The 27,036-nt window shown below is 33.2% G+C and overlaps 3 protein-coding genes and 2 pseudogenes across 5 annotated transcripts; 3 read left to right on the plus strand and 2 right to left on the minus strand.

Moving 5' to 3' along the window:
• Nucleotides 1-477: 477 nt before the first annotated feature.
• On the plus strand, nt 478-7,813 carry LOC123919943 (GATA transcription factor 11-like). 2 transcript variants are annotated; one of them, XM_045971998.1, is made up of 7 exons: nt 478-680; nt 1,380-1,622; nt 1,935-1,997; nt 3,063-3,656; nt 4,761-5,018; nt 5,337-5,399; nt 6,528-7,813. In XM_045971998.1, exons 2-7 carry the CDS (start codon nt 1,392-1,394, stop codon nt 7,065-7,067), a joined length of 1,749 nt encoding a protein of 582 aa, XP_045827954.1. In that variant the 5' UTR covers nt 478-680; nt 1,380-1,391; the 3' UTR covers nt 7,068-7,813. The 2 variants fall into 2 exon arrangements, with proteins under 2 accessions (XP_045827954.1, XP_045827955.1); XM_045971999.1 differs by lacking the exon at nt 478-680 and having other exon boundaries at nt 1,481-1,622; nt 1,891-1,997.
• A 1,925-nt stretch (nt 7,814-9,738) lies between these two features.
• LOC123919945 lies at nt 9,739-11,382 on the plus strand (annotated as a pseudogene).
• A 4,368-nt stretch (nt 11,383-15,750) lies between these two features.
• Nucleotides 15,751-20,133, plus strand: LOC123919944 (auxin response factor 10-like). Of its 2 annotated transcripts, none has more exons than XM_045972000.1 (5): nt 15,751-16,124; nt 16,434-17,560; nt 18,092-18,957; nt 19,365-19,430; nt 19,849-20,133. In XM_045972000.1, the coding sequence occupies exons 2-5, from the start codon at nt 16,466-16,468 to the stop codon at nt 19,928-19,930; spliced, it is 2,109 nt and encodes a 702-aa protein (XP_045827956.1). In that variant the 5' UTR covers nt 15,751-16,124; nt 16,434-16,465; the 3' UTR covers nt 19,931-20,133. The 2 variants fall into 2 exon arrangements, with proteins under 2 accessions (XP_045827956.1, XP_045827957.1); XM_045972001.1 differs by having other exon boundaries at nt 15,792-16,124; nt 16,362-17,560.
• A 4,313-nt stretch (nt 20,134-24,446) lies between these two features.
• LOC123919946 lies at nt 24,447-25,000 on the minus strand. Its single transcript, XM_045972002.1, has one exon. The coding sequence runs from the start codon at nt 24,886-24,888 to the stop codon at nt 24,466-24,468; it is 423 nt and encodes a 140-aa protein (XP_045827958.1). The 5' UTR covers nt 24,889-25,000; the 3' UTR covers nt 24,447-24,465.
• A 598-nt stretch (nt 25,001-25,598) lies between these two features.
• On the minus strand, nt 25,599-26,786 carry LOC123922190 (annotated as a pseudogene).
• Nucleotides 26,787-27,036: the final 250 nt, after the last annotated feature.

A 27,036-nucleotide genomic window follows, 5' to 3' on the forward strand; every position in this document is an offset into this window, starting at 1 on the left:
CCCCTTTACATTTTTTTCTTCTTGCTTTTTAATACAAATAAGTGATTTTCACATAGTTTAAGTCTTATAGTTTTGTTTTCATCTTTGCGATTTTATCCTTTGTTTTGATTTTCAGTATTGTTGTCCCGTCTTAGTGCAGAGTATTGTTGTCCCGTCTTAGTGCGGAGTATTGTTGTCCCGTCTTTGTGCGGTGTTCATTTGTTTCAGGTTTGAAGATTAAGGTTGATCCAGTGCAGATCCAATCAATGACTTTTGTACCATCAACGCTACAGATCCGGCGAAATGAATGTTCCGGAAACTTCAATATAGTCAAATATGTAGGCTTTTGCAATATGCCGTTTGATGCTATTAACACGGATGCTGTGAGTTTGTTCGCAGATTCATCCTTTTTGTTTTTAGCGATTTTAATTTGTATTGCATCGATGTATTCTTATCAATTTGAATGAATGAATATCTTTTATTTAGTAAAAAAAAAAAAGAGTTTGGACATGTCACATGGGGAAAAAGGAAAAAGAAGCAAAGATTCATTTATATGTTACAGTTAGGACAGCTAGCGCAGAAACAGCAGCAGCATACAATCACTCACAAGATAAGGAAGGGCTTCTTCTTCTCTTCTCCTCTCATCCTACCGCCATACCCCCCCTTTCATATAAACACCCCCCAACTTCCGTTCACTTCCGGTTAGTTACTTAGTTACTGTCTTCAAATGTCTATTTTCTTTCTTTCTTTTTTTTTTTCCAGACACACTCACTTAATTTTTGCACTTTTTCCTTGCATTTTCATTTTTTATTTATTTTAATATATATGTAATGTAATGTTCATAATGTTCAATATTAAGCTTGTGGGTCTTCAATTTGCAACTTTAACATTGTTACTAGGTTAATTTAACACATGCAGTTGATTACTAGGTTTAACATGTCTTGTTGGATTTTATCATAAACATTTATTTTTACACATTGTAACTAGGTATAATGGAAGACAAAGAATAAACCATTAATTTAGTCCCTAAAGTATACAAAATCCTTCATTTTATTTTTGGTTCAGTAGCCTAACGACTAGACTCACACACTATAAGTGTGGTGAAGTGCGGAATCCGGGGTTTAAACCCTGACCTCTCGAATAATGTCCCTAGTAGCTATCAACTGAGCTATCCTAATGGAACAAAAATCCGTCACTTTAGCCCGTGCTATTAAGATATTTGGGACTCACCTGATTTTCATATTTTTAGGGACTAAAAGCAAAGTGATGGATTTCATATACTTATATTATATTTATTATATACTTTTAGGATTAAACTGAAGAGAGTGATACTTTAAGGACTACATTGATGGTTGAATTGTCAACCGCTAATGGATGGTTTTCTCTTGACTCTTTTACAGGATAATGCTAATATGAAGAACAATTGGTTTTTTGACAGCAATTGTAATGGTGTGTCGGATGAGATTCTTGAAGATGTTGTTGATTTTTTTGATTTCCCAGATGAAGATGTGGAAACTGATGATGGGGAACATGATTGGAATGATAAATTCAAACACCTTGAAGAGCCATCTCTTGGGATTTTTTCGGTATCATCAACTGAGCTGCATGGCAAAACAAAACCTGTGAACAATTTTGCTGCTGCTGTGAGTTTTCTGCTCCCATCATTGCAGTTTGGATGAATGACTTTATCTTCTTAATAATTATATATGATAAATCAATTATGTGCATGGTTTGATTACGTGAAACCAAAATTAAATGAATACATCAACATTGAACCACATATTTTGATTATCCGGGTCATGTTATCTATGTTCACTTGCCAAGGCTAAGTTGTTGGATAGGATTTCTACCTTTTAAATTCGAAAAGTTTGTATGCTTGCTTTGATGACTATATGACATTTTGTTGGTCAGGATTTTTAGCGGGAATTGAGAATTACTACAATGATGTTATGCAGGAACTTTCTCATATTGACAGAAGAAATATTGTTAATCCAAGCTTAAAAGGTCAACAAGCACTAGTAAGTGAAAGGGGAGAATGTGATGATTTTAATGTGTAACATTCCTTTGACTCAACTCTTTTTGAAATGTCTTCTAGCTCTGTTAGAGATAGATGTGTTATCAAACTTCTTTATAGATACGTGAGAAAACACGAGAAAAATCAGATGCTATACGCTATAATACTAAATATTCAGTTTTCGTGCAATTAGTTGATAAGCTTGATTATTGAAATGTGCTGTTATGTCTATTGTTTTTGGGGTACATTTGGTTCCAAGCTCAAATCAAGGTTCCGGTAGCATTTATTGAGTATAAAAGACTAAAAGCTATGCTAAAAAATCTGTCTTAAAAGGTACAATTTTCTTACATATGATTAATTTGCAGATAAGTTTTAAAATATGATAGTTGGCACCGAACATCTGTCTCAGTTATCTTCACAAATAGTACTTATGCCTTAACCTTTTTGGGGTATTTCCCTCAGAAAGTGAAATAGTTCTGGTTATAATGTTATGATGAATAGATGGTATCTATACAAAAATAATGTAAAGTTTGCTTCATTGATTCCTTAAGAAGTTGGTTTATGGATAGGTAACATGGTAATGGCATTCCTTTGGTCAAAGACTTTTGTGTCGGCATAAATTTAACTAGAGTAAAATTCATGAATAAGTAGACACTGTCTCATAACAAGGATTAAGATTGAAGTACTTTTCTTTGTAAATTCTTAACGTACCTGTACCTTAGTTTTTCTAAACTTGTATCACGTACCCGGCATTGGTACCGTACTCAGTTTCATGCAAACATAGACTGACACATACATGAACGCTACACACAACACTGACATGTCAAACACTTGTGATAATTTGAGAAAATAGCCTTATTGAGAGTAATCACATGTTTTGGTGCCATGTCAGTGTCTAACACCGACATGTGACGGACATCCAACATACTTTCAATCTGAAGTGTTGGTTCTACATAGATGTCCTATTGAAAATTTATTTTCATTTCTATAGTCAGATGTGTAGGCTAGGCATATCCATCATTTGTGTTTCTGATTGTTTTATATTTTGTATGTTTCCCCAATAAAACAGCTAAGAAAGGCCGCTAGACCAGCATATACCAAAACTCTTCCTATCCAAATGGTCTCTTTCAATGGAACAAATTTGCGAAAATGCCAAACCTACAGCCCAGTTTCAGTTTTTGAAAGCAGTAGTTACTCCTCAGTTGAGAACTTCAACTTTGAGTTACCAGTGATCCCGGCAAAGCGTCCTCGCAGTAAACGCCAGCGTCTCTCAAGCTTTGACAAGCTCTTCACAATTCCATTTATCTCTACTCCACCTGCTTTTCAAAAATATCAATTGGCGAAACAGTGTGCTGGCAAATCATCAAGCAAAGTACAAAGAAAGCTGGGCAAAAAGGATATCTCCTCACTCTCTGACGGTATTGAGATGAAGAGATCCGCATTACAAGATTCAGCTACCCCCACAAAATGTATGCATTGCGAGGTAACTGAGACACCACAATGGAGAGAGGGGCCTAAGGGTCCAAGGACCCTATGCAACGCTTGTGGAGTTCGATACAGGTCTGGTCGCCTCTTTCCAGAATACCGGCCTGCAGCTAGCCCAACTTTTGAAGCATCATTGCACTCAAATTCTCACAAGAAGGTCTTAGAAATCAGGAACAAGGTTAGCTAGGAGACTGTTAAAAGGTTCTTCCATGTTGTATTTATCATCAAACCTTTCCGAATATTTTCTAGGATAATATTATGTTAGTGATACTATTGAGAAAGAACAAATGTTAGTCCTAGGCAAGATTTATTTGTTTATTGTTAAATATTATTTTTGGGATAATCTTACTTTTGTTAGCATTATTTGTTTTATGCAAATTTATTGGAGCAAAAGTTTTTCATGAGACATTATGCTGAATATTATGAGATGAATAAAGTGAAGTTGAACTTGAAGCAAAGAGGCGAAAGAGTTCTTGCAATTGCTTGGTGGATGTGTCTCATGTTCAAGGACATGAAGGAATAAAATGTCGAAGGACAATGATATCCCTTGCGTGGAACATAAATGAGGAGTAGACACATCCTATAGTGAAAGAACATGCACAATTGTCTCAGAAGATGTAGCTCAATAGTATGAGTTAGGATTTGGGACGCTAATGATGTATTAAGAACGAGGTTTAGATTTCGATGTTAGTAGCAAATTTCTTCTTTCTCCTAACAAATGAGTAACTAACATTTACATAGTAAGCCTGAATGGTTGTGGAAACCTCGAAGCATAGTAGTAACAGTCCCATATTGTTATCTTTGTGGACATTTCAGGCTTACCATTTCCATGACTTGGATAAACATGATTTCTTAGTAAATTCTAGCTGAATTCATCCAAAACCTTAAGGTATTAGGTTTATGGGTCTTTCACTTATAAAGTACTCAACCTCAACTCTTGCAACCAATGTGGGACTTAGCTTACACTTGATAACTCCCAACATCTCCCCTCAAGTGAGTCTCTCCGAGTCCACAATCCTTCGTCACTCACTTAATGCTCTCCCAATCGGGCTCTGAAACCATTGTTGGGCCGTGAGGGGGGAGCCTCACTGGATTCAATCGGCAAATTGAGCATTGAGCAACCACACAAGTGACTCTAACACCACACTTTCACCCAAAATTTGAAGCAATTAGGTTTATGGATCCTCTCACTTATATGTTGTTCAATCTCAACTCTTCTCAACATATGTTCTGGTTGAATTCTCAACTGCTGATGGATGGTTTTCTCTTAACTCTTTTTCAGGATAATGCTAATATGAAGAGCAATTGGTTTTTTGACAACAATTTTAACGGTGTGTCGGATGAGATTCTTGAAGATGTTGTTGAGTTTTTTGATTTCCCACATGAAGATGTGGAAACTGATGCCGTGGAACATGATTTGAATGATCAATTCAAACACCTTGAAGAGCCATCTCTTGGGATTTTTTCGGTACCATCATCTGAGCTGTATGGCGAAACTCAAAATGAGAAACCAAATTCTATCAACAATTTTGCTGCTGCTGTGAGTTTTCTGCTCCCATCATTGCAGTTTGGATGAATGTCTTTATCTTCTTAATGATTATATTTGATAAATCATTAATATGATGTGCATCGTTTGAATATGTGAAACCAAAATTACATAAATACATCAACATTGAACCACATATTTCCATTATTTGGGTCATGTTTTCTATGTTAACTTGCAAAGGCTAAGTCGTTTGATAGGATTTCCACCTCTTTAATTGGAATAGTTTGTATGCTTGCTTTTGATGACTATATGACATTTTGTTGGTCAGGATTTTTAGCGGGAATTGAGAATTACTACAATGATGTTATGCAGGAACTTTCTCATATTGACAGAAAAAATAATGTTAATGCAAGCTTAAAAGATCAACAAGCACTGGTAAGTGAAAGGGGAGAATGTGATGATTTTAATGTCTTCTAGCTCTTTTTGAAATGTCTTCTAGCTCTGTTAGAGATAGATGTGTTATCAAACTTCTTTGTAGATACGAGAGATAACATGAGAAAAATCAGATGCTATATACCCTATAAGGCTAAATATTCAGTTTTCATGCAATTAGTTTATGAGCTTGATTATTGAAATGTGCTGTTATGTCTCTTGTCATTGGGGTACATTTTTTGTTGTAAGCTCAAATCAAGGTTTCGGTAGCATTTATTGAGTATAAAAGACTAAAAGCTATGCTAAAAAATCTGTCTTAAAAGGTACAATTTTCTTACATATGATTAATTTGCAGATGATTTTTAAAATATGATAGTTGATGCTGAAAATCTGTCTTATTATCTTCATAAATAGTACTCATGCCTTAACCCTTTTAGGGTATTGTCCTCAAAAAGTGAAATAGTTTTCGTTATAATGTGATGATGGATAGATGGTATCTATACAAAAATAATGTAAAGTTGGCTTCCTTGATTCCTCAAGAAATTGGTTTATGGATAGGTAACATGGTAATGGCATTCCTTTGTCAAAGACTTTCGTGTTGGGCTGTTGGCATAAATTTAACTAGAGTAAAATTCATGAATTTATATGTGGCTGACATTACAACTAGGCTAAGATTGATCTATGATCACAAAATAAGTAGACACTGTCTCATAGCAAGGATTAAGATTGAAGTACTTTTCTTTGTAAATTCTTAATGTTGTCGTACCTTAGTTTTTCTAAAAAACTCGTATCACATACCCGGTACTGGTACCGTATTTCTGGTATCAGTATTCATGCAACATAGACTGACACATACATGAACACTAGACACGACACTGACATCTAACATAGACTGACACGTTAAATAATTTGAGAAAATAGCATTATTGAATGTAATCACATGATTCGGTGTCATGTTAGTATCTAATATCATCTAACATCGACACGTGACAGACATCTAACATACTTTCAATCTGAAGTGTTGGTTCTACATAGATGTCCTATTGAAAATTTCTTTCATTTCTATAGTCAGATATGTAGGCTAGGCATATCCATCATTTGTGTTTCTGATTGTTTTATATTTTGCGAAAGGCCGCTACCAAAACTATGGTTATCCAAATGGTCTCTTTCAATGGAACAAATTTGCGAAAATGCCAAACCTATAGCCCAGTTTCAGTTTTTGAAAGCAGTAGTTACTCCTCAGTTGAGAACTTCAACTTTGAGTTACCAGTGATCCCGGCAAAGCGTCCTCGCAATAAACTCCAGCATCTCTCAAGTGCTTTTCAAAAACATCAATTGGCGAAACAGTGTGCTGGCAAATCATCAAGCAAAGTCCAGAGAAAGCCGAGCAAAAAGGATATCTCCTCACTCTCTAACGGTATTGAGATGAAGAGATCCGCATTACAAGATTCAGCTACCCCCACAAAATGTATGCATTGTGAGGTAACTGAGACACCACAATGGAGAGAGGGGCCTAAGGGTTCAAGGACCCTATGCAACGCTTGTGGAGTTCGATACAGGTCTGGTCGCCTCTTTCCAGAATACCGGCCTGCAGCTAGCCCAACTTTTGAAGCATCATTGCACTCAAATTCTCACAAGAAGGTCTTAGAAATCAGGAACAAGGTTAGCTAGGAGACTGTTAAAAGGTTCTTCCATGTTGTATTTATCATCAAACCTTTCCGAATATTCTCTAGGATAATATTATGTTAGTGATACTATTGAGAAAGAACAAATGTTAGTCCTAGGCAGGATTTTATTTGTTTATTGTTAAATATTATTTTTGGGATAATCTTACTTTTGTTAGCATTATTTGTTTTATGCAAATTGATTGGAGTAAAAGTTATTCATGAGACATTATGCTGAATATTATGAGATGAAGAAAGTGAAGTTGAACTTGAAGCAAAGAGGCGAAAGAGTTCTTGCAATTGCTTGGTGGATGTGTCACAAGTTCAAGGACATGAAGGAATAAAATGTCGAAGGACAATGATATCCCTCGCGTGGAATATGAATGAGGAGAAGACACATCCTATAGTGAAAGAACATGCACAATTGTCTCAGAAGATGTAGCTCAATAGTATGGGTTAGGATTTGGGACACTAAAGATGTATTATGAATGTGGTTTAGATTTCTCTGTTAGTAGCAAATTCTTCTTTCTCCTAACAAATGAATCACTAAGATTTACATAGTAAGCCTGAATGGTTGTGGAAACCTCGAAGCATAGTAGTAACAGTCCCATATTGTTATCTTTGTGGACATTTCAGGCTTACCATTTCCATGACTTGGATAAACATGATTTCATAGTAAATTCAAGCTGAATTCATCCAAAGAGCAAACACTACAAAAAAAAAGTGCATGCTAATATTTGCTATTGATCACAATTACTTGAGCATCAATCATTGACATATTTTTGTATGGGCAAACCCTACCTGTAACGTACTGGTTCAAGATTGATGGGCTCTGAGGAGGGAGCTTCACCGATTTGGATCAACACATTAGACATTGAGCAATCTTATAAGTCATTTTTATGATGTTTTCTCTCCCCACCCCCCGTGATTCTTTTATACCCTCTGAATTTCTAATTTTACCCTTGCAAAAAACTTCTGTTTATAGAAACCGAAGTTTTTTTGCCTTGAAAACCGAAATTTACTTTGAATTTGTACTAGAAAAAATTCGGTTTCTGCGAACCGAAGTTTTTTGCAAGGGCAAAATCGGAATATTGGGGGGTATAAAAGAATCACGGGGGGTGGGGAGAGAAAACATCCATTTTTATGTCACATTTTCATCCAAAACCTTAAAGCATTAGGTTATGGGTCTTTCACTTATAAAGTACTCAACCTCAACTCTTCCAACCAAAGTGAGACTTAACTCATACTTGATAACTCTCAACATCTCTCCTCAAGTGTGAATCTCTCCAAGACCACAATCCTTCGTCACTCACTCATTGCTCCCCCAACCGGGCTCTGATACCATTGTTGGGCCGTGAGGGGGGAGCCTCACTGGATTCAATCGACACATTGAGCATTGAGCAACCACACAAGTGACTCTAACACCACACTTTCCCCCAAAATTTAAAAGCATTAGGTTTATGGATCCTCTCACTTATATGTTGTTCAATCTCAAATCTTCCAACTAATGTACGACTTTACTCACACTTAACAGATATTCAAGAAGCCTATCTTGACCATGGCCAATAATTTTAGAAGAATTCTTAAATACTGGTATTGTACACATTCATCCAAATAAATCACGATATGATGCTATTACTATAGTTTCTAAGATATCTCAAAAAATATTTATATGTTAATTTAGATGTGATCGAATTAAAATTATTAATTAATAAAACTATGGCTTAACAAAGTTTGAAGTTTTTAAAATAAAGATTAATTCAGAAATCCAAAATAAATTATTGGATTGGACCCATCTCTTGGATGAAGCTTGATAAGCGTAATAATCTTTTATATTATAAGCTTGTATACACAAGCAAACCCTAAACCCTAATTTGTTTTCCCAGTTTTCCCTCCATTTTATCTTGCAATTTTTATTAAAAAACAATACAATTTTGTCTTGTCTAGGATTCGAACTCGCAACCCTTCGATGTAAGACAATATTTCCAACCACTATGACAAGTATATCAATTGTGATTAAAATTATGTGCAATAATTGATAAGCACCATCAATTTGAAAGGTATATCATATCAAAATTATTGTTGACTATATTATTCATCACGAAATATTTTTATGTCTTTCCTGATCAATGATTTTTTTTCTACCGGATCATAAATTTAGAGAATAATTATCATGTGAGATTTAGAAAGTTATTATCACGTGTGATTTGGAAGGTTATATATATATATATATATATATATATATATATATATATATATATATATATATATATATATATATATATATATATATATATTCTCATACTATAACACCTTCAACAATATTGAAATCTATTAAAAAAAAAACCTTTCACATTTCAATGTCTCATGTAACCTTGCTTATATCACTTTTTAAATTATTTATTATGCAGTTTATTAAATTGCAGTTTTTTAAAATTGGAAAAAGAATTTTGTCAAAAAAAAAGGAAAAAGAATTGATATTTTTTATAAATACCCTTTATTTTTACGTTAATGTATCCAAACATAAATCAATTTTGTTTAACTCACTTTTAACCAAAATCAAATCTATCAAACTCAATTCTGCTAAATCAATTTTTTTTTGCAATACAACCAAACACAACCATAGACATGTCACTAATCACATTCATTATTTTGATTTTAACATTGCAGATTTAATATTAACCGATGATCAATTGATACAATATGCACTAGCAGATATTGAGATGATGTTACGTAGTTGTGGGAAGAGTTTAAAAGATTATCCTCAAATGCCTAGAGCAGACACATCATTAGTTCCTGATATACGAAATAGTTTAATACACGACGAATTGAATTATAACAGACAATCATTAGCTGAGGAACATGTTAGATTGATGTCAACTATGACTTCAGAGCAACGTAAAGTATATGACACAATCATTACAAGAGTTAACGAAAACAAACCTGGTGTGTTTTTTCTTCATGGTTATGGCAGTACAGGGAAGACATTTATCTGGAGGGTCATGTCAGCCGCATTACGCTCAAAAGGTGAGATAGTTTTAACAGTTGCCTCAAGTGGGGATCGCTGCATTGCTTATACCTGGAGATAGAACAACACATTCAAAGTTTTGTATTCCTCTAAATGTTGACGAGTTTTCAACATGTACCATAGTTCCTAAAAGCCCTTTGGTGCTATTAATACAAAAAGCAAAACTCATTATATGGGATGAAACACCAATGATGCACAAACATTGTTTTGAAGCTTTTGATCGAACTTTAAAAGATATTCTCAAGTCTCTTGATGAAAAAAATAAACACATTCCCTTCGGTGAAAAAATTGTTGTTTTTGGCGGAGATGTTAGACAAATTCTACCAGTAATACCCAAAGGTACAAGGCCAGAAGTTGTTCATGCTACTATTAATTCTTCGGTTCTTTGGAATTTTTGTGAAGTTTTAACATTGAGTAAAAACATGAGGCTTCTCGGTGGTGCTTCAAGTGCAGACGTTGAACAAAGAAGATTGTTTCCTGAATGGGTTTTGGGTGTTGGCGATGGAGAAATTGAAGATGACAACGAGATGATTTAGAACTTGACATTCATCAGTTTATTGATTCCAAATTCAGGTGATCCTCTTGCGTCTATCGTTGAAAGCACTTATCCCCAACTTTTCCAAAACATGAACGATATAACGTGTATTTCCAAAATAGAGCTATACTAGCTCCTAAAAATTCAATAGTCGGCACAATAAATGATTATATGTTGGATTTAATTCCTGGTGAAGAAAAAACATATTTGAGTTATGATACTCCACTCACACAAAATGTAGACGGTCAAACAGTGGATGATGTTCATACTCCCGAATTTTTGAACACGATTTCTACGTCGGGACTTCCAAATCACAAGTTGAGACTTAAAGTTGGAGTTCCAGTTATGCTATTAAGGAATTTGAATAAAAAATTAGGATTATGCAATGGAACAAGACTTATTATTACGAGATTGGGAAAACATGCTCTTGAAGGAAAAAATATTTCAGGAAGTAATATTGGTGATCAGGTTTTCATACCTAGATTTTCTCTGACACCATCTGACGTGAGAATTCCTTTTAAATTTCAACGGAGACAATTTCCTATAATGATTTCTTTTGCGATGACTATTAATAAGAGTCGGGGACAATCTTTAAAGCATGTTGGGATATATCTTCCGTCGCCAGTGTTTTCACATGATCAGTTGTATGTTGCAATTTCAAGAGTTACTTCTAGAAAAAGATTAAAAATATTGATCATCGATGACGACGGTGATGATACGACTAAGACTTCGAATGTGGTCTATAAGGAAGTCTTCCGTAATATAACATAGTTTTCTTTGTATGAATATTTATCCAAAATTATTGTTGAACTATCGTTTAATGTTACTTAACTTTTTTCATATATTTTACATTATTGGAATTATCATATCTTATTTAATCATTATATATCTTACCGCTAATCAGACCCGTGCACCGCACGGGTCGATGTTCTAGTTATGTTAAATGGTTAGAGTTCGGTTATTTGATTTGTGAAAGATAAGTATCGGACAAAATAACATAGAATAAACAAAAATTTAAAATATTGAACAACATTTTTTTTATGATATTTGGTGGATAAAAGATTATTTTGGTATCGTAAACAACTTATTCAATGACTTCAGTCTCAAGAATAATTTTAAAATCAAACATGACTTCTATAATTTCACTTCTGAGAGGCCACTTGGTTAGGATTTATTCTTCAACCTATAGATACTCAGTTCGAGACCCGACACCGAGAAGAAAAAAAAATATAGTGAAAAGATGGCTGTCAACTCTTCCTCATTGTCAAGTTGTTTTCTTCTGATCTTTGAAAAGATGCATTCATGGATGACACAATCGGTTCTTCCTTTATTTCTGTTTTTTAAGTCTGTCAAAATTTATAAATTTTTCATTTGTATTCTCATTGTTGTTTGTTTGTGTTGGTATCACGAGGGTCGAAGGGGAAGTGGATCATCCACATTGGGTTTAAGGTGTTAGGTTTATGGGACTTTAACTCACACTTGGCACAACAGTTTCAACCTTATGGGAAGGAGATTGGTCGTTTTCCTCACTCTTCCTCTCCCACAAGGTTATGAGTTATTAGTCAAGACCTATGGTCTATCTCCATGACCATGAGATCATCACTTCTAATTCCGCAGCAGTAAGCCATTCACTCAGAGATGAGAAATGAAAGTCTATAAGCCTGACGCCTATAGAAATAGACAACCACTCCAACATAAGGTACTGATTCTTCTGCAAAAAAAAAAAAGGTACTGATTTGAGATTTCTATTTAAACATTTCCTGTGATCTTTTCATCTTCAAGCTGTGTTATCTGTTCTTATTTTAGCGCCCCTAATGGCGTTGATGGTAACTACGTTTAAGTCTGTTGTTCCTCAGTAGCTCACATTTCTGCTTATATATTCAGTTTGTGCATGCGCCGTTTAATTATGTGAATTGCTACTTCATTGCAGTTCACTAGGGGTGATGGGATTCACAGGACAATTGACCCGAAGTATAATAGCTCTAAGATACCTCGAAACTCTGTAAGTATAATAGCTCTAACACACTCAATTTTACATTGGGAAGTTATGAGTTAACTTCAGTTGTTAATCATAAAAAACCAATTGCTTACATTGTTCTTACAGCCTGCTTTTCCTATTTTTTCTTTTTCTGTTCGGTGAATAGCCTTATGAATTCTTGATTTGTGCATTCTAGTGTTATGATGGTAAGTTGTATGTGTAAAATCTCTATATTTCAAACTGTATTACTTATTTTAGGAATTATGATTTTTTACAATTGTGTGCACTGCATTTGATGCACTACAGTTGTTTTAAGTGTAACCATTGATGCATGTTATGCTATTATATTGCAGTTCTTTTGCATGGTAATTTCATCACTGGTGACATACCAAAAGAGTTTGGAAACCTGACTAGTTTGGTCTCGTTGGATTTGAGAAACAATAGATTAATTGGTGAAATAACGTTTTCCCTTGGTAATCTTAAAAAGCTCAAATTCTTGTAAGTATGGCATTTTCATTTTCTTTTCATAGGTTTCACACATATATATAATGCGTCTTACATTTTAAAAGTGTTATCTTTTGTCTTCTAACAGGGAATTGAGTCGAAACAATCTCACTGGGACTATTCCTGAATCACTTGCCAATATTTCAAGCTTGAATGAAATGTATGTGAAATAATGGTTTCTGGAAGTTTACAGGCTACTTCTAATTATATTCCACCAATTTAGTATCTGACTGATTGTCAAAACTTTTCTTTTGCAGTATGCTAGATTCAAATAATCTTACCGGCCAAATTCCGCACAAGTTATTCGATGTTTTTAAATACAAGTATGGATGGTATTGGTAGATTAGTATTTAAACGATTATTTAAAGCACTATTAAAACATATCTTTCTATCATGTTCCCAAAGAATTAGGTGTATGTTACAGTGTTACTAACATATATGCCTACAGAGTCCTTGGATAGATTAATTTATGTCAGGGTGAACAAAATGTTTTTCCTTGTCTGCAGCAACCCCCAATTACATTCCACTTTTTTTAACTGTGCTCATTATTGCAGTTTTGGCGGAAATAATTTGAATTGTGGTGTGAATTATAGTCAACCTTGTGAACCTAATAATGTAGAACAAGGTAATTTGATGTGAATATTTTGAAATATCGACAATTTTCTCCATTCCCTTTGCTACAAGCTGAATACTAGTTTTGCTTCTCTTGGCAGGTTCATCAGATAAACCAACTGTCCTCATAATTGGAGTTGGCATAGCATTTGTGACTGTCTTTGTTATCGGCAGTCTTCTGTTATATTGGTGGAAGGGCAATAAGCGTGAAGTTAAGCATGGCAATGGGGCAGGGCGGAGACCGATTTTGCCCTCTCCAAACCTAATCCCATAAAGTTCATGTATCCCTATACCCATCCCTATTAGATAATAAATTATTAGGCTTATGCTATTGGGCCTATTAGGATAATAATGTTGCTTATGTTTACTGTGTGAATGTTGATGCTGAACTCAAACCTGGGGAATTTTTTTTGGATTGACCTACTAGAAAACGAGTAGCTCTGGAAACTGCACAGGGCTTAGAATAACTTCACGAGCATTGTGATCCTAAGATTATTCATGGGGATGTGAAGGCGGCTAATGTATTCCTAGATGACAGTTTAAAAGCAGTTGTCGGAGACTTTGGTTTGGCAAAGTTAGTAGAAATTGGCAAAGTTAGTAGACTTTGGTTTAAAAGCAGTTGTCACATGAGTCTTTCCAATTACTACTAACTTTGCTAAACCAAAATCTCCCACAACTGTCGTCTAGGAATACATTAACTGCCTTCACATCCCGATGAATAATCTTAAACCCATTTTTATTATGTCAAATACAGTGGGTAGTAGAGAATTGCAAATGTCTTCAAATCCTTTTTTATTTCAAAGTTATGGGCATAGGCAGTAATATATAAGGTAGTATTGAAAAACAACAGATGAACCTATCAATTAACTTGTACTGATATATTTTTGTTAAAAGAACTCTTGTAGTAATTGAAAGCATGATTCTTTGGTATCATTGGGAGATTCAGAATGAGAAAAAGTGGTATGTTTATGCAAGCGTGAGTATTTTTTAAGCACAATAACCTCACCATAAGGATTGTTAGTAATTAATGATGACCCTTGATTAATATTATATTTAATGGTTAAGATTTGTTTTCCTTTATTTACAGATTTTGTGGGGCCCACTCATCAATAAAAGAGGGCAACCTGCTATAAGCAGGTAAAATACAGGGTGCACCGGTGCACCTTAAAAAAGGGGTGCATATTAGGCCGTCCCTTGAAAAATAGTATAAAATTTACAATTAATTTTTGTTGATGGAGTCTCTATAGAGTTTTGAGAGATAGAGACGTGAGAGAGAGGGAGGGTGAGAGAATCACTTAGTGTTGTTGAACGGGGAATAAGGGAGTACTTTCTACCCCACTTGCCTCTGTAACATCTTAAAACATATATCGTATTTTCATAAAGTAAATTAAATAAAATCAATCTCATAATCATAAACAATTGAAAGAAAAATAATGACACTGGAAAAAAGAACATAAGCAAATAAATATTATTAAAAAAATGAAAATTATCTTGTGCGAGAGATGTAGAAATAGTGAGAGAGAGAGAGAGAGAGATAGAATCTCTCACGGGTGTAGAATGAGAAACGCGGAACACTTTCGACCCCACAATTAAAAATGCACCTTGACTAATTAAATTTTCATTTGAGAATGAAGTTCATAATTATTTTATATTTATAGGATTACTATATAGTTTCGAAGACAAAGATAAGAGAAAGAAACTATCTTTTAATAATGTAGAACGAGAAGCGAAATAATATTCTTCATCTCGCTATATCCTATAACATCGTTAAACATATATCATGCAAAATCTATCTCAATTTTATCTTAAAATTTTTAACAAAATTACTCAAATAACATATTAAAATAAACACATAAATAATATTTAAAAAAAAATTAATCTGATGCACGAAACGGACTAACATACTACCAATAGTTTATATTTAACTAAAATCAAAGATGTCAAAATTAATTCTACCTCTTCACATTTCCTAGTCTTTCTTTAATTTATTCTCAGTTGAATAAAGTCAATAGTGTAGTATTTTGAATGAAGTCAAGAGTAAGACTCGTGATATTATTCTGACATATTGAATATCATCACAAAACTTTAATTGCTTTACTATCTTTATCACATCATATGATCATCATCATTATAAGACAAAAATTAAAATTACTTTCTCATTCTTTTTATTCTTATTCTTATTTATTTACAATTTTAAAAACAAATAAATTCAATATATTCATTAAAATTGATGACAACTTGGCTCGGTCGTTTGTTTTCTACATAGATTCCGGAGAGTGTCTGTCTTTGTTGTTGTTGGAACACAGAGAAATAGACAGAGACACACACAGAGAGAGAAAAATGAGTTTTTTCATTTCATTTTCTTTTGTTGAGATCTGATAAAGATAGAAGAAAACAACAAAATCAGGTTAGTGAAGTTTTTGCAATTTTCTTGATGTAGCTTTTTCACCATATAATAATAGTAACAACTGTGATGATTCCATTTTGATTCTTATTTCCATTTTCAGATTCTGTAAAAAAATTATAAAAATAATTAAAAATACCCTTTTTCTTTCTATTGAGTAAACCACAAGAAAACCAAAATAAAAATTAAACTCAACATTTCTAACACACTCTTTACTCAAAATCTTATTTTTCTTCTTAGGGAAGAATATGGGTTTCTAATTCTAGAAGAAAGAGTGCTAAAGTTTGTATCTTTCTTTGTTGGGGTGTGTAGATTCAATCTGAAAAAGCTGAACAAGTGTTTCAATGAAGGAAACTGAAAAAGGGTACTTGGATCCACAACTATGGCATGCTTGTGCTGGTGGAATGGTTCAGATTCCACAAGTGAATTCCAAAGTTTACTACTTTCCACAAGGTCATGCTGAACATGCTAACACAAACATTGATCTAAGGGTTTCAGTTCCACCACTGATTCTTTGTAAAGTTGTTGCTGTTAAATTCTTGGCTGACCCAGAAAGTGATGAAGTTTTTGCTATCATAAAGCTTCTTCCTTTAAGAAATTCAGAATTTGGTTATGGTGAAGAAAGTTGTGGTGGTGGTGGTGATGGTTTGGAAAATTCAGAAAAGCCTGCATCTTTTGCAAAGACTTTGACTCAGTCTGATGCAAATAATGGTGGGGGGTTTTCTGTTCCGAGATACTGTGCTGAGACGATCTTTCCTCGGCTTGATTATGCGGCTGAGCCGCCTGTTCAGACTGTGGTTGCGAAGGATGTTCACGGCGAGCTTTGGAAGTTTAGGCATATTTATAGAGGGACGCCGCGGAGGCACTTGCTTACAACAGGATGGAGTAGTTTTGTGAACCAGAAGAAGCTTGTTGCTGGTGATTCTGTTGTGTTTCTGAGGGCTGAGAATGGTGAATTGTGTGTTGGAATTCGAAGGGCGAAAAAGGGAATTGGTAGTGGTTTTGATGGTTCATCTTGTGGTTGGACTTCTGGTTCAGGTTCTAACAATGGAAATTGTGGAATTGGACCTTTTGGGGCCTTTTCTTTTTTCTTGAAAGAGGAGAATAAGACATCGAGAAATGGTTTTGTCGGTGTTGATGGTAATTTGAGTGGAAGAGTGAGAGTGAGACATGAAGATGTTATGGAAGCTGTGAAATTGGCTGCTAATAACCAACCATTTGAAGTTGTTTACTATCCAAGAGCAAGCACTCCTGAGTTTTGTGTCAAGGCTTCATCTGTGAGGGCTGCTATGAGGATTCAGTGGTGTTCTGGAATGAGGTTCAAGATGCCTTTTGAAACTGAGGACTCTTCTAGGATTAGTTGGTTTATGGGAACAGTTGCTTCTGTTCAGGTTGTTGATCCTATTCGCTGGCCTAATTCACCGTGGCGCCTTCTTCAGGTATTTTTTATGGGTTCTTATTTGGAGAAAATGTATATTTATGTTTCTATGGATATCTATCTATACTTGCTTTGTCAATCAATGTTCAGTTTTATGGTCATCTCTGATGTTTGTGGTTGTGTAATGTAAATATCTGTTAAAACAAGTTGTTGAGCTGAAATCGTAGGTTTTATTTGTGCGCACTAATTCAAGTGAAATTGTTGAACTGCTTAAATCGCAGTCGCATTGCGAGCAGTGATATTATGGAGAATCATAGTCAAATGTGGCTAATATGTCTCCATTATGATCGCAGAGATATTAAATCGTTGATATTGTAACCCCAATATCAACCCTGATTGCAGTTGTGGACTTTTATTTAAAACCCTGTGGGATTCCTGTGGTTATGTTGGCAAAATAGTCAATGTTGAGTAGGGAGAAGCTTTTGTATGCTTGATTTGATTGCATTCATATCTTAGTTCTACAATAATCTGTGTTCTTGATGAAATAATCATGCATTCTTGATTATCAACCACTTTCTGATCCCAACTACAGGTTACATGGGACGAGCCAGATTTACTACAAAACGTGAAGCGCGTTAGTCCGTGGTTGGTTGAATTAGTTTCAAACGTACCAGTCATTCATTTCTCACCGTTTACTCCACCGAGGAAGAAGCTGCGGTTTCCACAAAACCTAGACTTCCCCCTCGACGTTCATTTTCCATCACCGACGTTTTCAGGCAACCAGCTCGGGCTAAACAGCCCTTTGTTTGGTTTATCTGATAATGCTCCTGCATGTATACAGGGAGCCAGGCATGCTCAATTTGGAGGAATATCTCTTTCAGATCTCAACCTTAACAACAATAAACTTCAGTTAGGGTTGTTTCCTACTAATATACAGCACCTTGATGTGCGTAATAGGATTTCAAATGGTAACAACATGATGACCGACAACGATAAGAATAAAGAAAGCTTATCATGCTTGTTGACCATAGGGAAAAAGTCTGATAAGAGTTTGGAGAAATCTCAATCTGATGATGATGTTGTTAAGAAACATCAGTTTTGTCTTTTTGGTCAACCAATACTCACCGAACAACAAATTTCTAGAAATTGTTCTGAAAAAGATTTAGTAGATGAGAGTAAGGACAAAGAGAAGTGGTTTTTGGATGCATTTTCAGCAGGAAAAGGTTCTGATGCTACCGAGTTTAGTTGGCAACTTGGTTTGGATATTGGTCATTGTAAGGTTTTCATGGAGTCAGAAGATGTTGGAAGGACACTTGATTTATCACTTCTTGGTTCTTATGAAGAACTCTACAAGAAACTGGCTAACATGTTTGATTTAGAAAAATCTGAGATGTTGAATCGTGTGTTCTACCGTGATGCAACAGGTGCTGTGAAGCAAACTGGTGAAGAACCCTTCAGGTATGCTTGTCTTTGAGTAAACAAGTGTCTTGGTCCTTGAATATGTCAAACAGTGTTGCTGTAGTCCTTGAATGTTTCAAAATTACAAAAACATCCTTTAATGTATCTTTTGTTAGTTTTTTTGGTCCTCGAATGTGTCTTATGTTTGTCAAAGTGTTTTGATCAATGAAATTACTAATAGAGAAATCGATAAGGTATGATTTTGAAGTTTTAATACATTCAGAGACCAAAATGACACCGCAAACACATTCGAAGACCAAAATGACTACTATTTCCCTGGTTTGTTTTTTTCCCATTTTTACCATGCCTTTTTGTCAGATGCATATTACAGTCCTAGTCTTGTATTATCGCCAAAAAAAAAAAGTCCTAGTCTTGTATTTATGCGAGGTTTTGTGATCTCATTGCAGTGAATTCATGAAGACAGCAAAAAGATTGACAATTCTGACAGATTCAGGCAGCAAAAATGTCAGAGGGTAAGAGAAATTGCGCTGTGTCTTGTTTTATTCATCTGTGTAAATGATTATGTTCACAAGAATTTATCACCACATTTTATTTACTCCCAATTTAGTTCTTTTTATTTTCTTTGCTACTTAGTCCTTAAAGTATATAAAAATAATATTAGTCCTTAAAGTGTACTCCCTCTAGCCATAATTATAAGCAAAACTCAAATTTTCAAATACATTGAATAACTGATCTACCTGGCTTATATTATAGACCAGATACATACATCAGTTATTCAATATATCTGAAAAGTGATGTTTTGCTTATAATTATGGCCAGAGGGAGTATCAAATTCCGTCTTATTAGTCTTTGTCCCCTGACCTAATAAGATAAGAACTAGTATCCTTATGACCAAACAGCGATAGTATTTATTTGAAATCTGTTTTGCAGGGCTTGGATTACAGGAACTCACAAGGGTGAACATGGATTGAATGCCTCAAACAAAACAGGTCCTCTAAGCATATTTGCTTAATGTGGTGTAACATTTGAGATATTGTAATTTGCTTAATGTGGTGTAACATATGAGATATTTTTAATTATGATATGTGAAATTAATGGACAGTTTTAAATATTAATTACCTCTGAAAAATCAAGAGAATATTTTATAGAGGTTACTGTTTGTACCCCAAAAAAAGAAGATTCTCTTATGAAGTAGGATGGGATTGTTTATGTTTATTTTAAGTGAAGAAATAATGATGCATATATCATGGTCAACTATTATTGTAATAATGTTAACCAAGATTTGGACCCCACATTTGCTTATTTGCTTATTTTTTTCATTGTGCACTTAATCACCCACTTTCTGCCTGCTTGCTGTCTCCACGTCACTAGGTCTAATACACCAAACGTATTATCATGAGATTCATATTCACAACAAATTTTGTAATATTTTTCCTCCATTTGTTTCTTCCTATGATCTTAGAAGTAACCTAGTGAGTGGATTCTGAGTCACATTTTTAGGTGAGGAGACGTGAAGAATCTCGTATTTGAAATTAGGCTCTTGTATATCAACATTCTTAGTTCTTATTAGCTACCAACTGAATTATACTTACAGAACAATCGTTGGCGCAATCATTTTTTAAATTGTTTGAGAGCTTCTCTTTATTGGCAACTCATGATCTATTATTTACACCAACAATGAGAGATGATTTGGTATAGAAGGTGCACTGTTACATCGGTTAGACATGTGAAGATATACAAATGGGGACCAAAAATATTTATGGCCTATGAGGATCACCTATAGACTCACTATAGTGGTGGGGGACCATATTAGGATTAGCCATTGCCCCATTTCTTTTGTTGCTTGTCCTTTCCATTTCTTTTTTACCTTTGTTTCGTTGTGATATTTATGAAAAAAAATAGACAAATATTTTTAGAAGTGTTCTTTGAACTTTAGGTTTTCTTGTTAGACTAGATCAATCCTTTACTCTAAATTTTTATTAGCCAAAAAATATTTATGAAAGGAAAAAAAAAACCACATTACTCTTACAATCGGATATCTCTAATTAATACTATATGTATATTTGGAAATTTTCTTCAATTATTTATCACTTTAGAATCACTTTAGAATATAAAAATAAAAAAATTTGTCAAAAAAGAATATAAAAAATAAAAATAAAATATTCATTCCTTTTCTAATAATGTTTGCAAGACCCAATTCTTATCTAATCTATATAAAAAAGTTGATTGTTCTGGAAAACTCACAAATAATCTTGCTTCAAATGCTGACATGTGTCTAAAGTAAGAGTATTTGGTGTCCAAAATTTGTGTAACTAAGCTAATATTGCTGCAAACCGAGCCCTATTGTGAGCCAACCAAGCCATTTTGTAAACCTGTGAGAGAAAAAATTACTTTTTGGCAAGTCATGGTTACATGGAAACAAATTTGGTTGCTTTTGAAACCAAGCCAACAAAGCCATTTTTATGCCAAAAATGAAATGCAATTGTCACATGTCATTGTCATCTTTTCAACTTTGTCATACATTTATCCAATGGATCATACTCATATTCAACTCTTTATTTTTCCACCAAAGAATAATTTGAAATTTGAATAACAAATTTCATGAATTATATTCTTTATTACTTCTCATTTCTCTCTCATTTTATACATTTCTTTTTTTGGAATATAATCTATACATTTTACATGGGATAAATTCTAACTGATATAAATTTATCACTGATAAAAATTTCAAAAAAATTGTCATATATGAGACTAATTTTAACTATTTGTTTTTTCAAAAAACTATTTTACACGGGATAACTTATAACTGACATAAATTTTATATATCATATAAGGTTTAAACCATCACTGATAAAAATTTAAAAATAATTATCAAATGTGAGACAAGTTATAACTGATAAAAATTTCAAAAAAACTATTTTACACGGGATAAGTTATAACTGACATAAATTTCCATATAACCATCATATACGGTACAAATATGTGAGACAAATATTAACTAATTTTTTTTTTAAAAAAAAAAAACTATTTTACACGGGATAAGTTATAACTGACATAAATTTTAACTACCATATACTGGATAACTTTAATATGAAAATTTACATTAATCTATACTTAAATAATTATAATGTACTAAATAAATCAAACACTGTTGTACCAAAAAAAAATCAAAAACTGGATAAAATATGCTATCAGATACAGGACAAATTATAACTGATAAAAAATTCAAAATAATTATCATATTTACTAATTAAATCATACGCGAGACAAAATACAATATTGATTCAAATACGAAAAAAAGTATTTATAAGTACAAAATATATACATTGGTAAAAAAATATGCTTTCGCATACAGAATAAATTATAACTTATAAAAATTTTAAAATTGCTATTATATATACTAAATAAATCATTAAATATTAATGAAAACCATTCCAATTAATATGATATTACATTTTTCCATCACATACCTTAGTCTTAAATATTAGTCTAGTCATGCTACATAACTTCTTTTGAAAATAACATTTTTTTAAACTTTTAAAGAATATATTGCACAACTTTGTATCAAATGAGTATTAAAGTATTTGATTACCTAGTATTTTTTTTTTTTATTATGATATTATATATAAATACAAAGCATACATCAAATTGAGTTGGTCTCAACGAGTTTATAAGTAATATAAATACAAAGCATGCATTGGAGTTGGTCTGAACAAAAATTTATAAGTCAGAAACAATTCTCATCTTATAAGCCGGTTAGACCCAATTATCGATTTCTAAGGATTGGTAAGATACTTTTAAAATATTGAAGGAAGTATTTTATTAGGGAGAGACTTTTTGGGATAGGATGGAGTATGAATACTGTATTAAATACGGAAGACAGCCCGTGCGCACATACCTGAAATTGAGGGTGTTTGATTAATTAATTAATTAGCTATATAGGTTTTGGATCTACAAATCCAGAAAACATGGTATGGGTGTTGAGGGCAGTTGTTTTTGTTTGACGGACACACATACACCCCATTATTATCTATGACTATGACTATGTTGTTCAAACCACACTCTAATTAGGAGTAATCACTTTGCATGCATGCCTGGGTTTTGTCACTTTAATTATCAATTCTCCATAATGTGACGTAGTAGTTAACTACACAAACAAATTAATTAAAGAAGAAGGTTAACTTGTGCCCTTAAAGGCACATGTTAAAGAAGCAAATATAAAAATTATTTTTGGAAATTTGTGCATTTTTACTTTTATGCATTAAATTTCTTACATTATTAAATACAATATTTCTATATTATGATACATTCTCATGTGCTCTTAGGGCCACGTTAACATAACCCTTAATTAAAATATTGTTTTGTTTTATTGAGTAGGAACCAAACAAGTCATAACTAACTAAGCTGAGCACACGTGAGAAGGGAGACAAGACCAAATTATAGTATTACGTGGAGGAGCTGAATTCCACCATTCATTCATTCACATGCAAACGCCACCTATGTCGCCGTTTTGACGCTCGGGCTTTTTTGGGATTTGCCTCTCCTTCGTATACTCCTCTTTTGTAAGCAAAAATTCTTTTTTTCACACTTATTAAGGAATGTATAATTTTTATCTTAACTAGCTAGTAATAGATATGTGCTATCGCACAGGTCGTAACGTTACGACGATATTTTTAATAGTTATACTTTGCTAATTAAAATTGAAAAAAAAAATTATTTAATTAGTTTTATGAGTTATAGTACAATTTGTCCCATATATTAGTTAGAACTTAATTATCCCATATAAAATAGTTTTTTTTCTAAAAAAAATTTATTAGTGATAACTTGTGTCACATATGATAAGTATTTTGAATTTTTGATCAGTGATAATTTATCTCGTATACGATAGTTAAATTTATATATCAATTAAAATGTATCCCGTGTCAATTAGTTTTTTTGGAATTTTTATTAGTTATAACTTGTCTCACAAATGATATTTATTTTGAATTTTTTATCGGTGATAATTTATCCCGTATACGATAGTTAAAATTTATCCGTGTAAAATATTTTTTACTTATCACCATATGAGTTTGAGAGGGAAAATAGAAATTTGAATAAAAAATATTTCAAATTTGATTTGAGACATTGGGAACCCAAAAAAATTTGAAAAGTGACTTCTTCACATGGCTTAGAGCACCATTATCCCAAAACTCAATATGAGTTCTTTAAGTGGGTTATATTTCATTCTTTATATTATTTTACACTTTTCAATTATTTAAGCAACTCAACCACATTTCTCAAATATCCATACAACTCATCAAAAACTCTTAAATGAGTCCTATTGGGTCCCACATGTTTTACTCATTTGTATTTTACAATAATATATAAAAATGTATTTGAATTAAAATTCTTTGATGAATTTGAAACAAAGTAAAATTAAAAACATATAAAAATATATTAAATAACACAATACATGATACAAATAACTTAATTATAAAAAAATACATTAGAAGAAATTCATAAACATAAAAATAAAATACATGAAAAAAGATAGATTTAAAATGTTTTTCAATTGTTGTTGTCGTGCCCAAAACGTTCCCATATATGTTCTATCAAGTCTTGTTGAAGTTGTCGATGAATTTGCTTATCACGAACATCAAATCTTCTACGCATGAACTCTTGAAAATCAATATTAGAATTATTCGGTGGTGCACTCGAGTCATTGCCTTGTAGTTGATCATAAGAATAATCAAAATTGCCACCGTATGTGGCGCGTTCATCTTCAACAATCATGTTGTGTAGTATGATGCATGTATCCATTATACGCTTAAGTGCATCCAAGTGCCAAGATCGAGCCGGGTTACGTATGATTGCAAATCGGGACTGGAGAACTCCAAATGCTCGTTCAATATCCTTTCTTGCGCCTTCTTGGTGTTGGGCAAACAATTTTCTCTTATCACCTTGTAACTTCTTCTTGCGCTTGATATTCATACAAAAGCCTCACAATTTGTTCATCAGTATCATCATTCATAAATTCCATGAACATTTTTGCTATGTGGGAAGGATTGGAAGGATCCATGGTGAAGAGAAGTTTGATATTGAATATAAGAGGTTAAGAAATTGTAGAGAGGGGATGTGATGGTTATTTTGAATATAAGATGTTATTTATAGGGATTTTGGAATAACGGCTAGTTTGAATAACGGCTAGTTTGACTAACGGCTAGTTTTTAACGGCTAGTTTGAATAACGGCTAGTTTGACTAACGGCTAGTTTTTAACGGCTAGTTTGACTAACGGCTAGTTTGAATAACAGCTAGTTTTAATAACAACTAATTTTTTTAATGGCTAATTAAATATAATGTGAAGCTTTTTGTTAAAAAAAATTAATTTAACATCTCATAATTAGCTAGTTTCACGACTAATCTTTTTAATGGCTAAAAAAAATTAATTTCATCTCATAATTAGTTTATCTTAGAATTTTATCTTCTAACGGCTAATTAGTTTCATTTTTTAATTAAATATAGTAATAACTAATTAAATATAACGACTAATTATGAGAATTTAAAAAATATCCAACATACATAATTATATCAATTAAGTCCATATTTTTTAACAAAATAAAAATGAAGTACATATTTTAATGGCTAGTTAAATAACGATTAATTATGAGAATCTAAAAAATATTCAAAATACAAAATCATATCAATTAAGTCCATATTATTTTGAAATTATGTCGCACAACATTTCATGCGCTTGTAGTTGTCTTTGATTCATATTTGATGTATCCTTTGAGAGTATTTGCAAATCATTGATCTTCAACCTTTCCCTCTCCATATCAAGTCTTTCTTCCTCAAGACGTGTCCAATTACGCGAAAACTCCGACATTATGCCAACTTTTTTTTTTAAGTCATCTTGCAAATCATCAATTTTTTCCAAAGGCATAGACTTTTCCACAAGCTTTTCTTTCTCCTTCCTTTTGGCCGCCTTTTGACCCATTGGACGACGTAACAAAGTAGGTGATGGTGGATTATATTCGCTACTCGTTGGTGTCTGTGGGTTAGAAGATGATGAATATGCTCCTGAAGCTGAATTCTTCGTTCGTTTTGTAGAAGGTTCTGTTTCACCCCCAAGCCATTTGTCTTCATTCTTTAATAGTCTCCATGCATCTTCAAATATGAATTTTTCATGTTCATCTTGGTAATATATTTCTTTTGCGGCTGAAATAATGTCGCTCTCACAGCTCCCGCTTTTTTGTGTAGTCACAGCTTGTTTGTAGCACCCAACAAATTTTTGAACTGCATGATTTATTTTGTGCCATCGACCTTTTAGTGCCATTGGTTTTCTTTCTATATACTTTTTGTCGCGATACTTGTTATAAGCTTCACCAATCCTCTTCCAAAAACTTTCTCCTTTTTGATCAATCCCAATAATTGCATTCTTTGAACTGTTGAGCCATGATTGAATGAGAACTTCATCTTCCTTTGGTTGGAATCTTGTTTTTGGCGTCTTAACAACCGTTGATCCAACTTCTTCACCAAGGTTAATAGTTTCCAACCCACCTTGAGTGCAAAACTGTGGTGTTTCAGGCACTTGATCATTTGATTGCATGCCACTACTACTCATTTGAATCCCATGAAACATAGTGGGGTTAGTTAATTGATATGGATAATTTCCAAAGTGTGGGTTAATTTGTAGATTTGGAATAAAAGGAGAATTTTGAAAATTCGGGTTAAAAGTTGGATTTGGGTTAAAAGGTGCATTTCCAAAATATGAGTTTTGTTGATTTGAGATATGAGAAGAATTGCCACTATTTTGTAGATTTGGAATATGAGAAGAATTGGCATTATTTTGTATATAATTTGACCAAGAATTATGGTGATTGGGGTTCATTGTCAAATTAAATGTGAAAAAAATAATTTAAAAGAGATAGAATAAATAGTTAAGACTAGATGTGAATGAAAAAAATAATGAAGTGAGATATCTATTTATACAAAAAATAATTGAAATTTTTTAAATACACACAATATAGCCGTTGCATAACTTGCATTTATCATGTGTCAGATAAAGACCGTTGGCAAACAAAACAATGAAGGGCACTGTAGCAACGTTTCATTTATTTGGATTATCCATCCACATCTGA

Source organism: Trifolium pratense, linkage group LG4 (genome assembly GCF_020283565.1).
Source record: "Trifolium pratense cultivar HEN17-A07 linkage group LG4, ARS_RC_1.1, whole genome shotgun sequence".
In the NCBI taxonomy this organism is placed as follows: domain Eukaryota; kingdom Viridiplantae; phylum Streptophyta; class Magnoliopsida; order Fabales; family Fabaceae; genus Trifolium; species Trifolium pratense.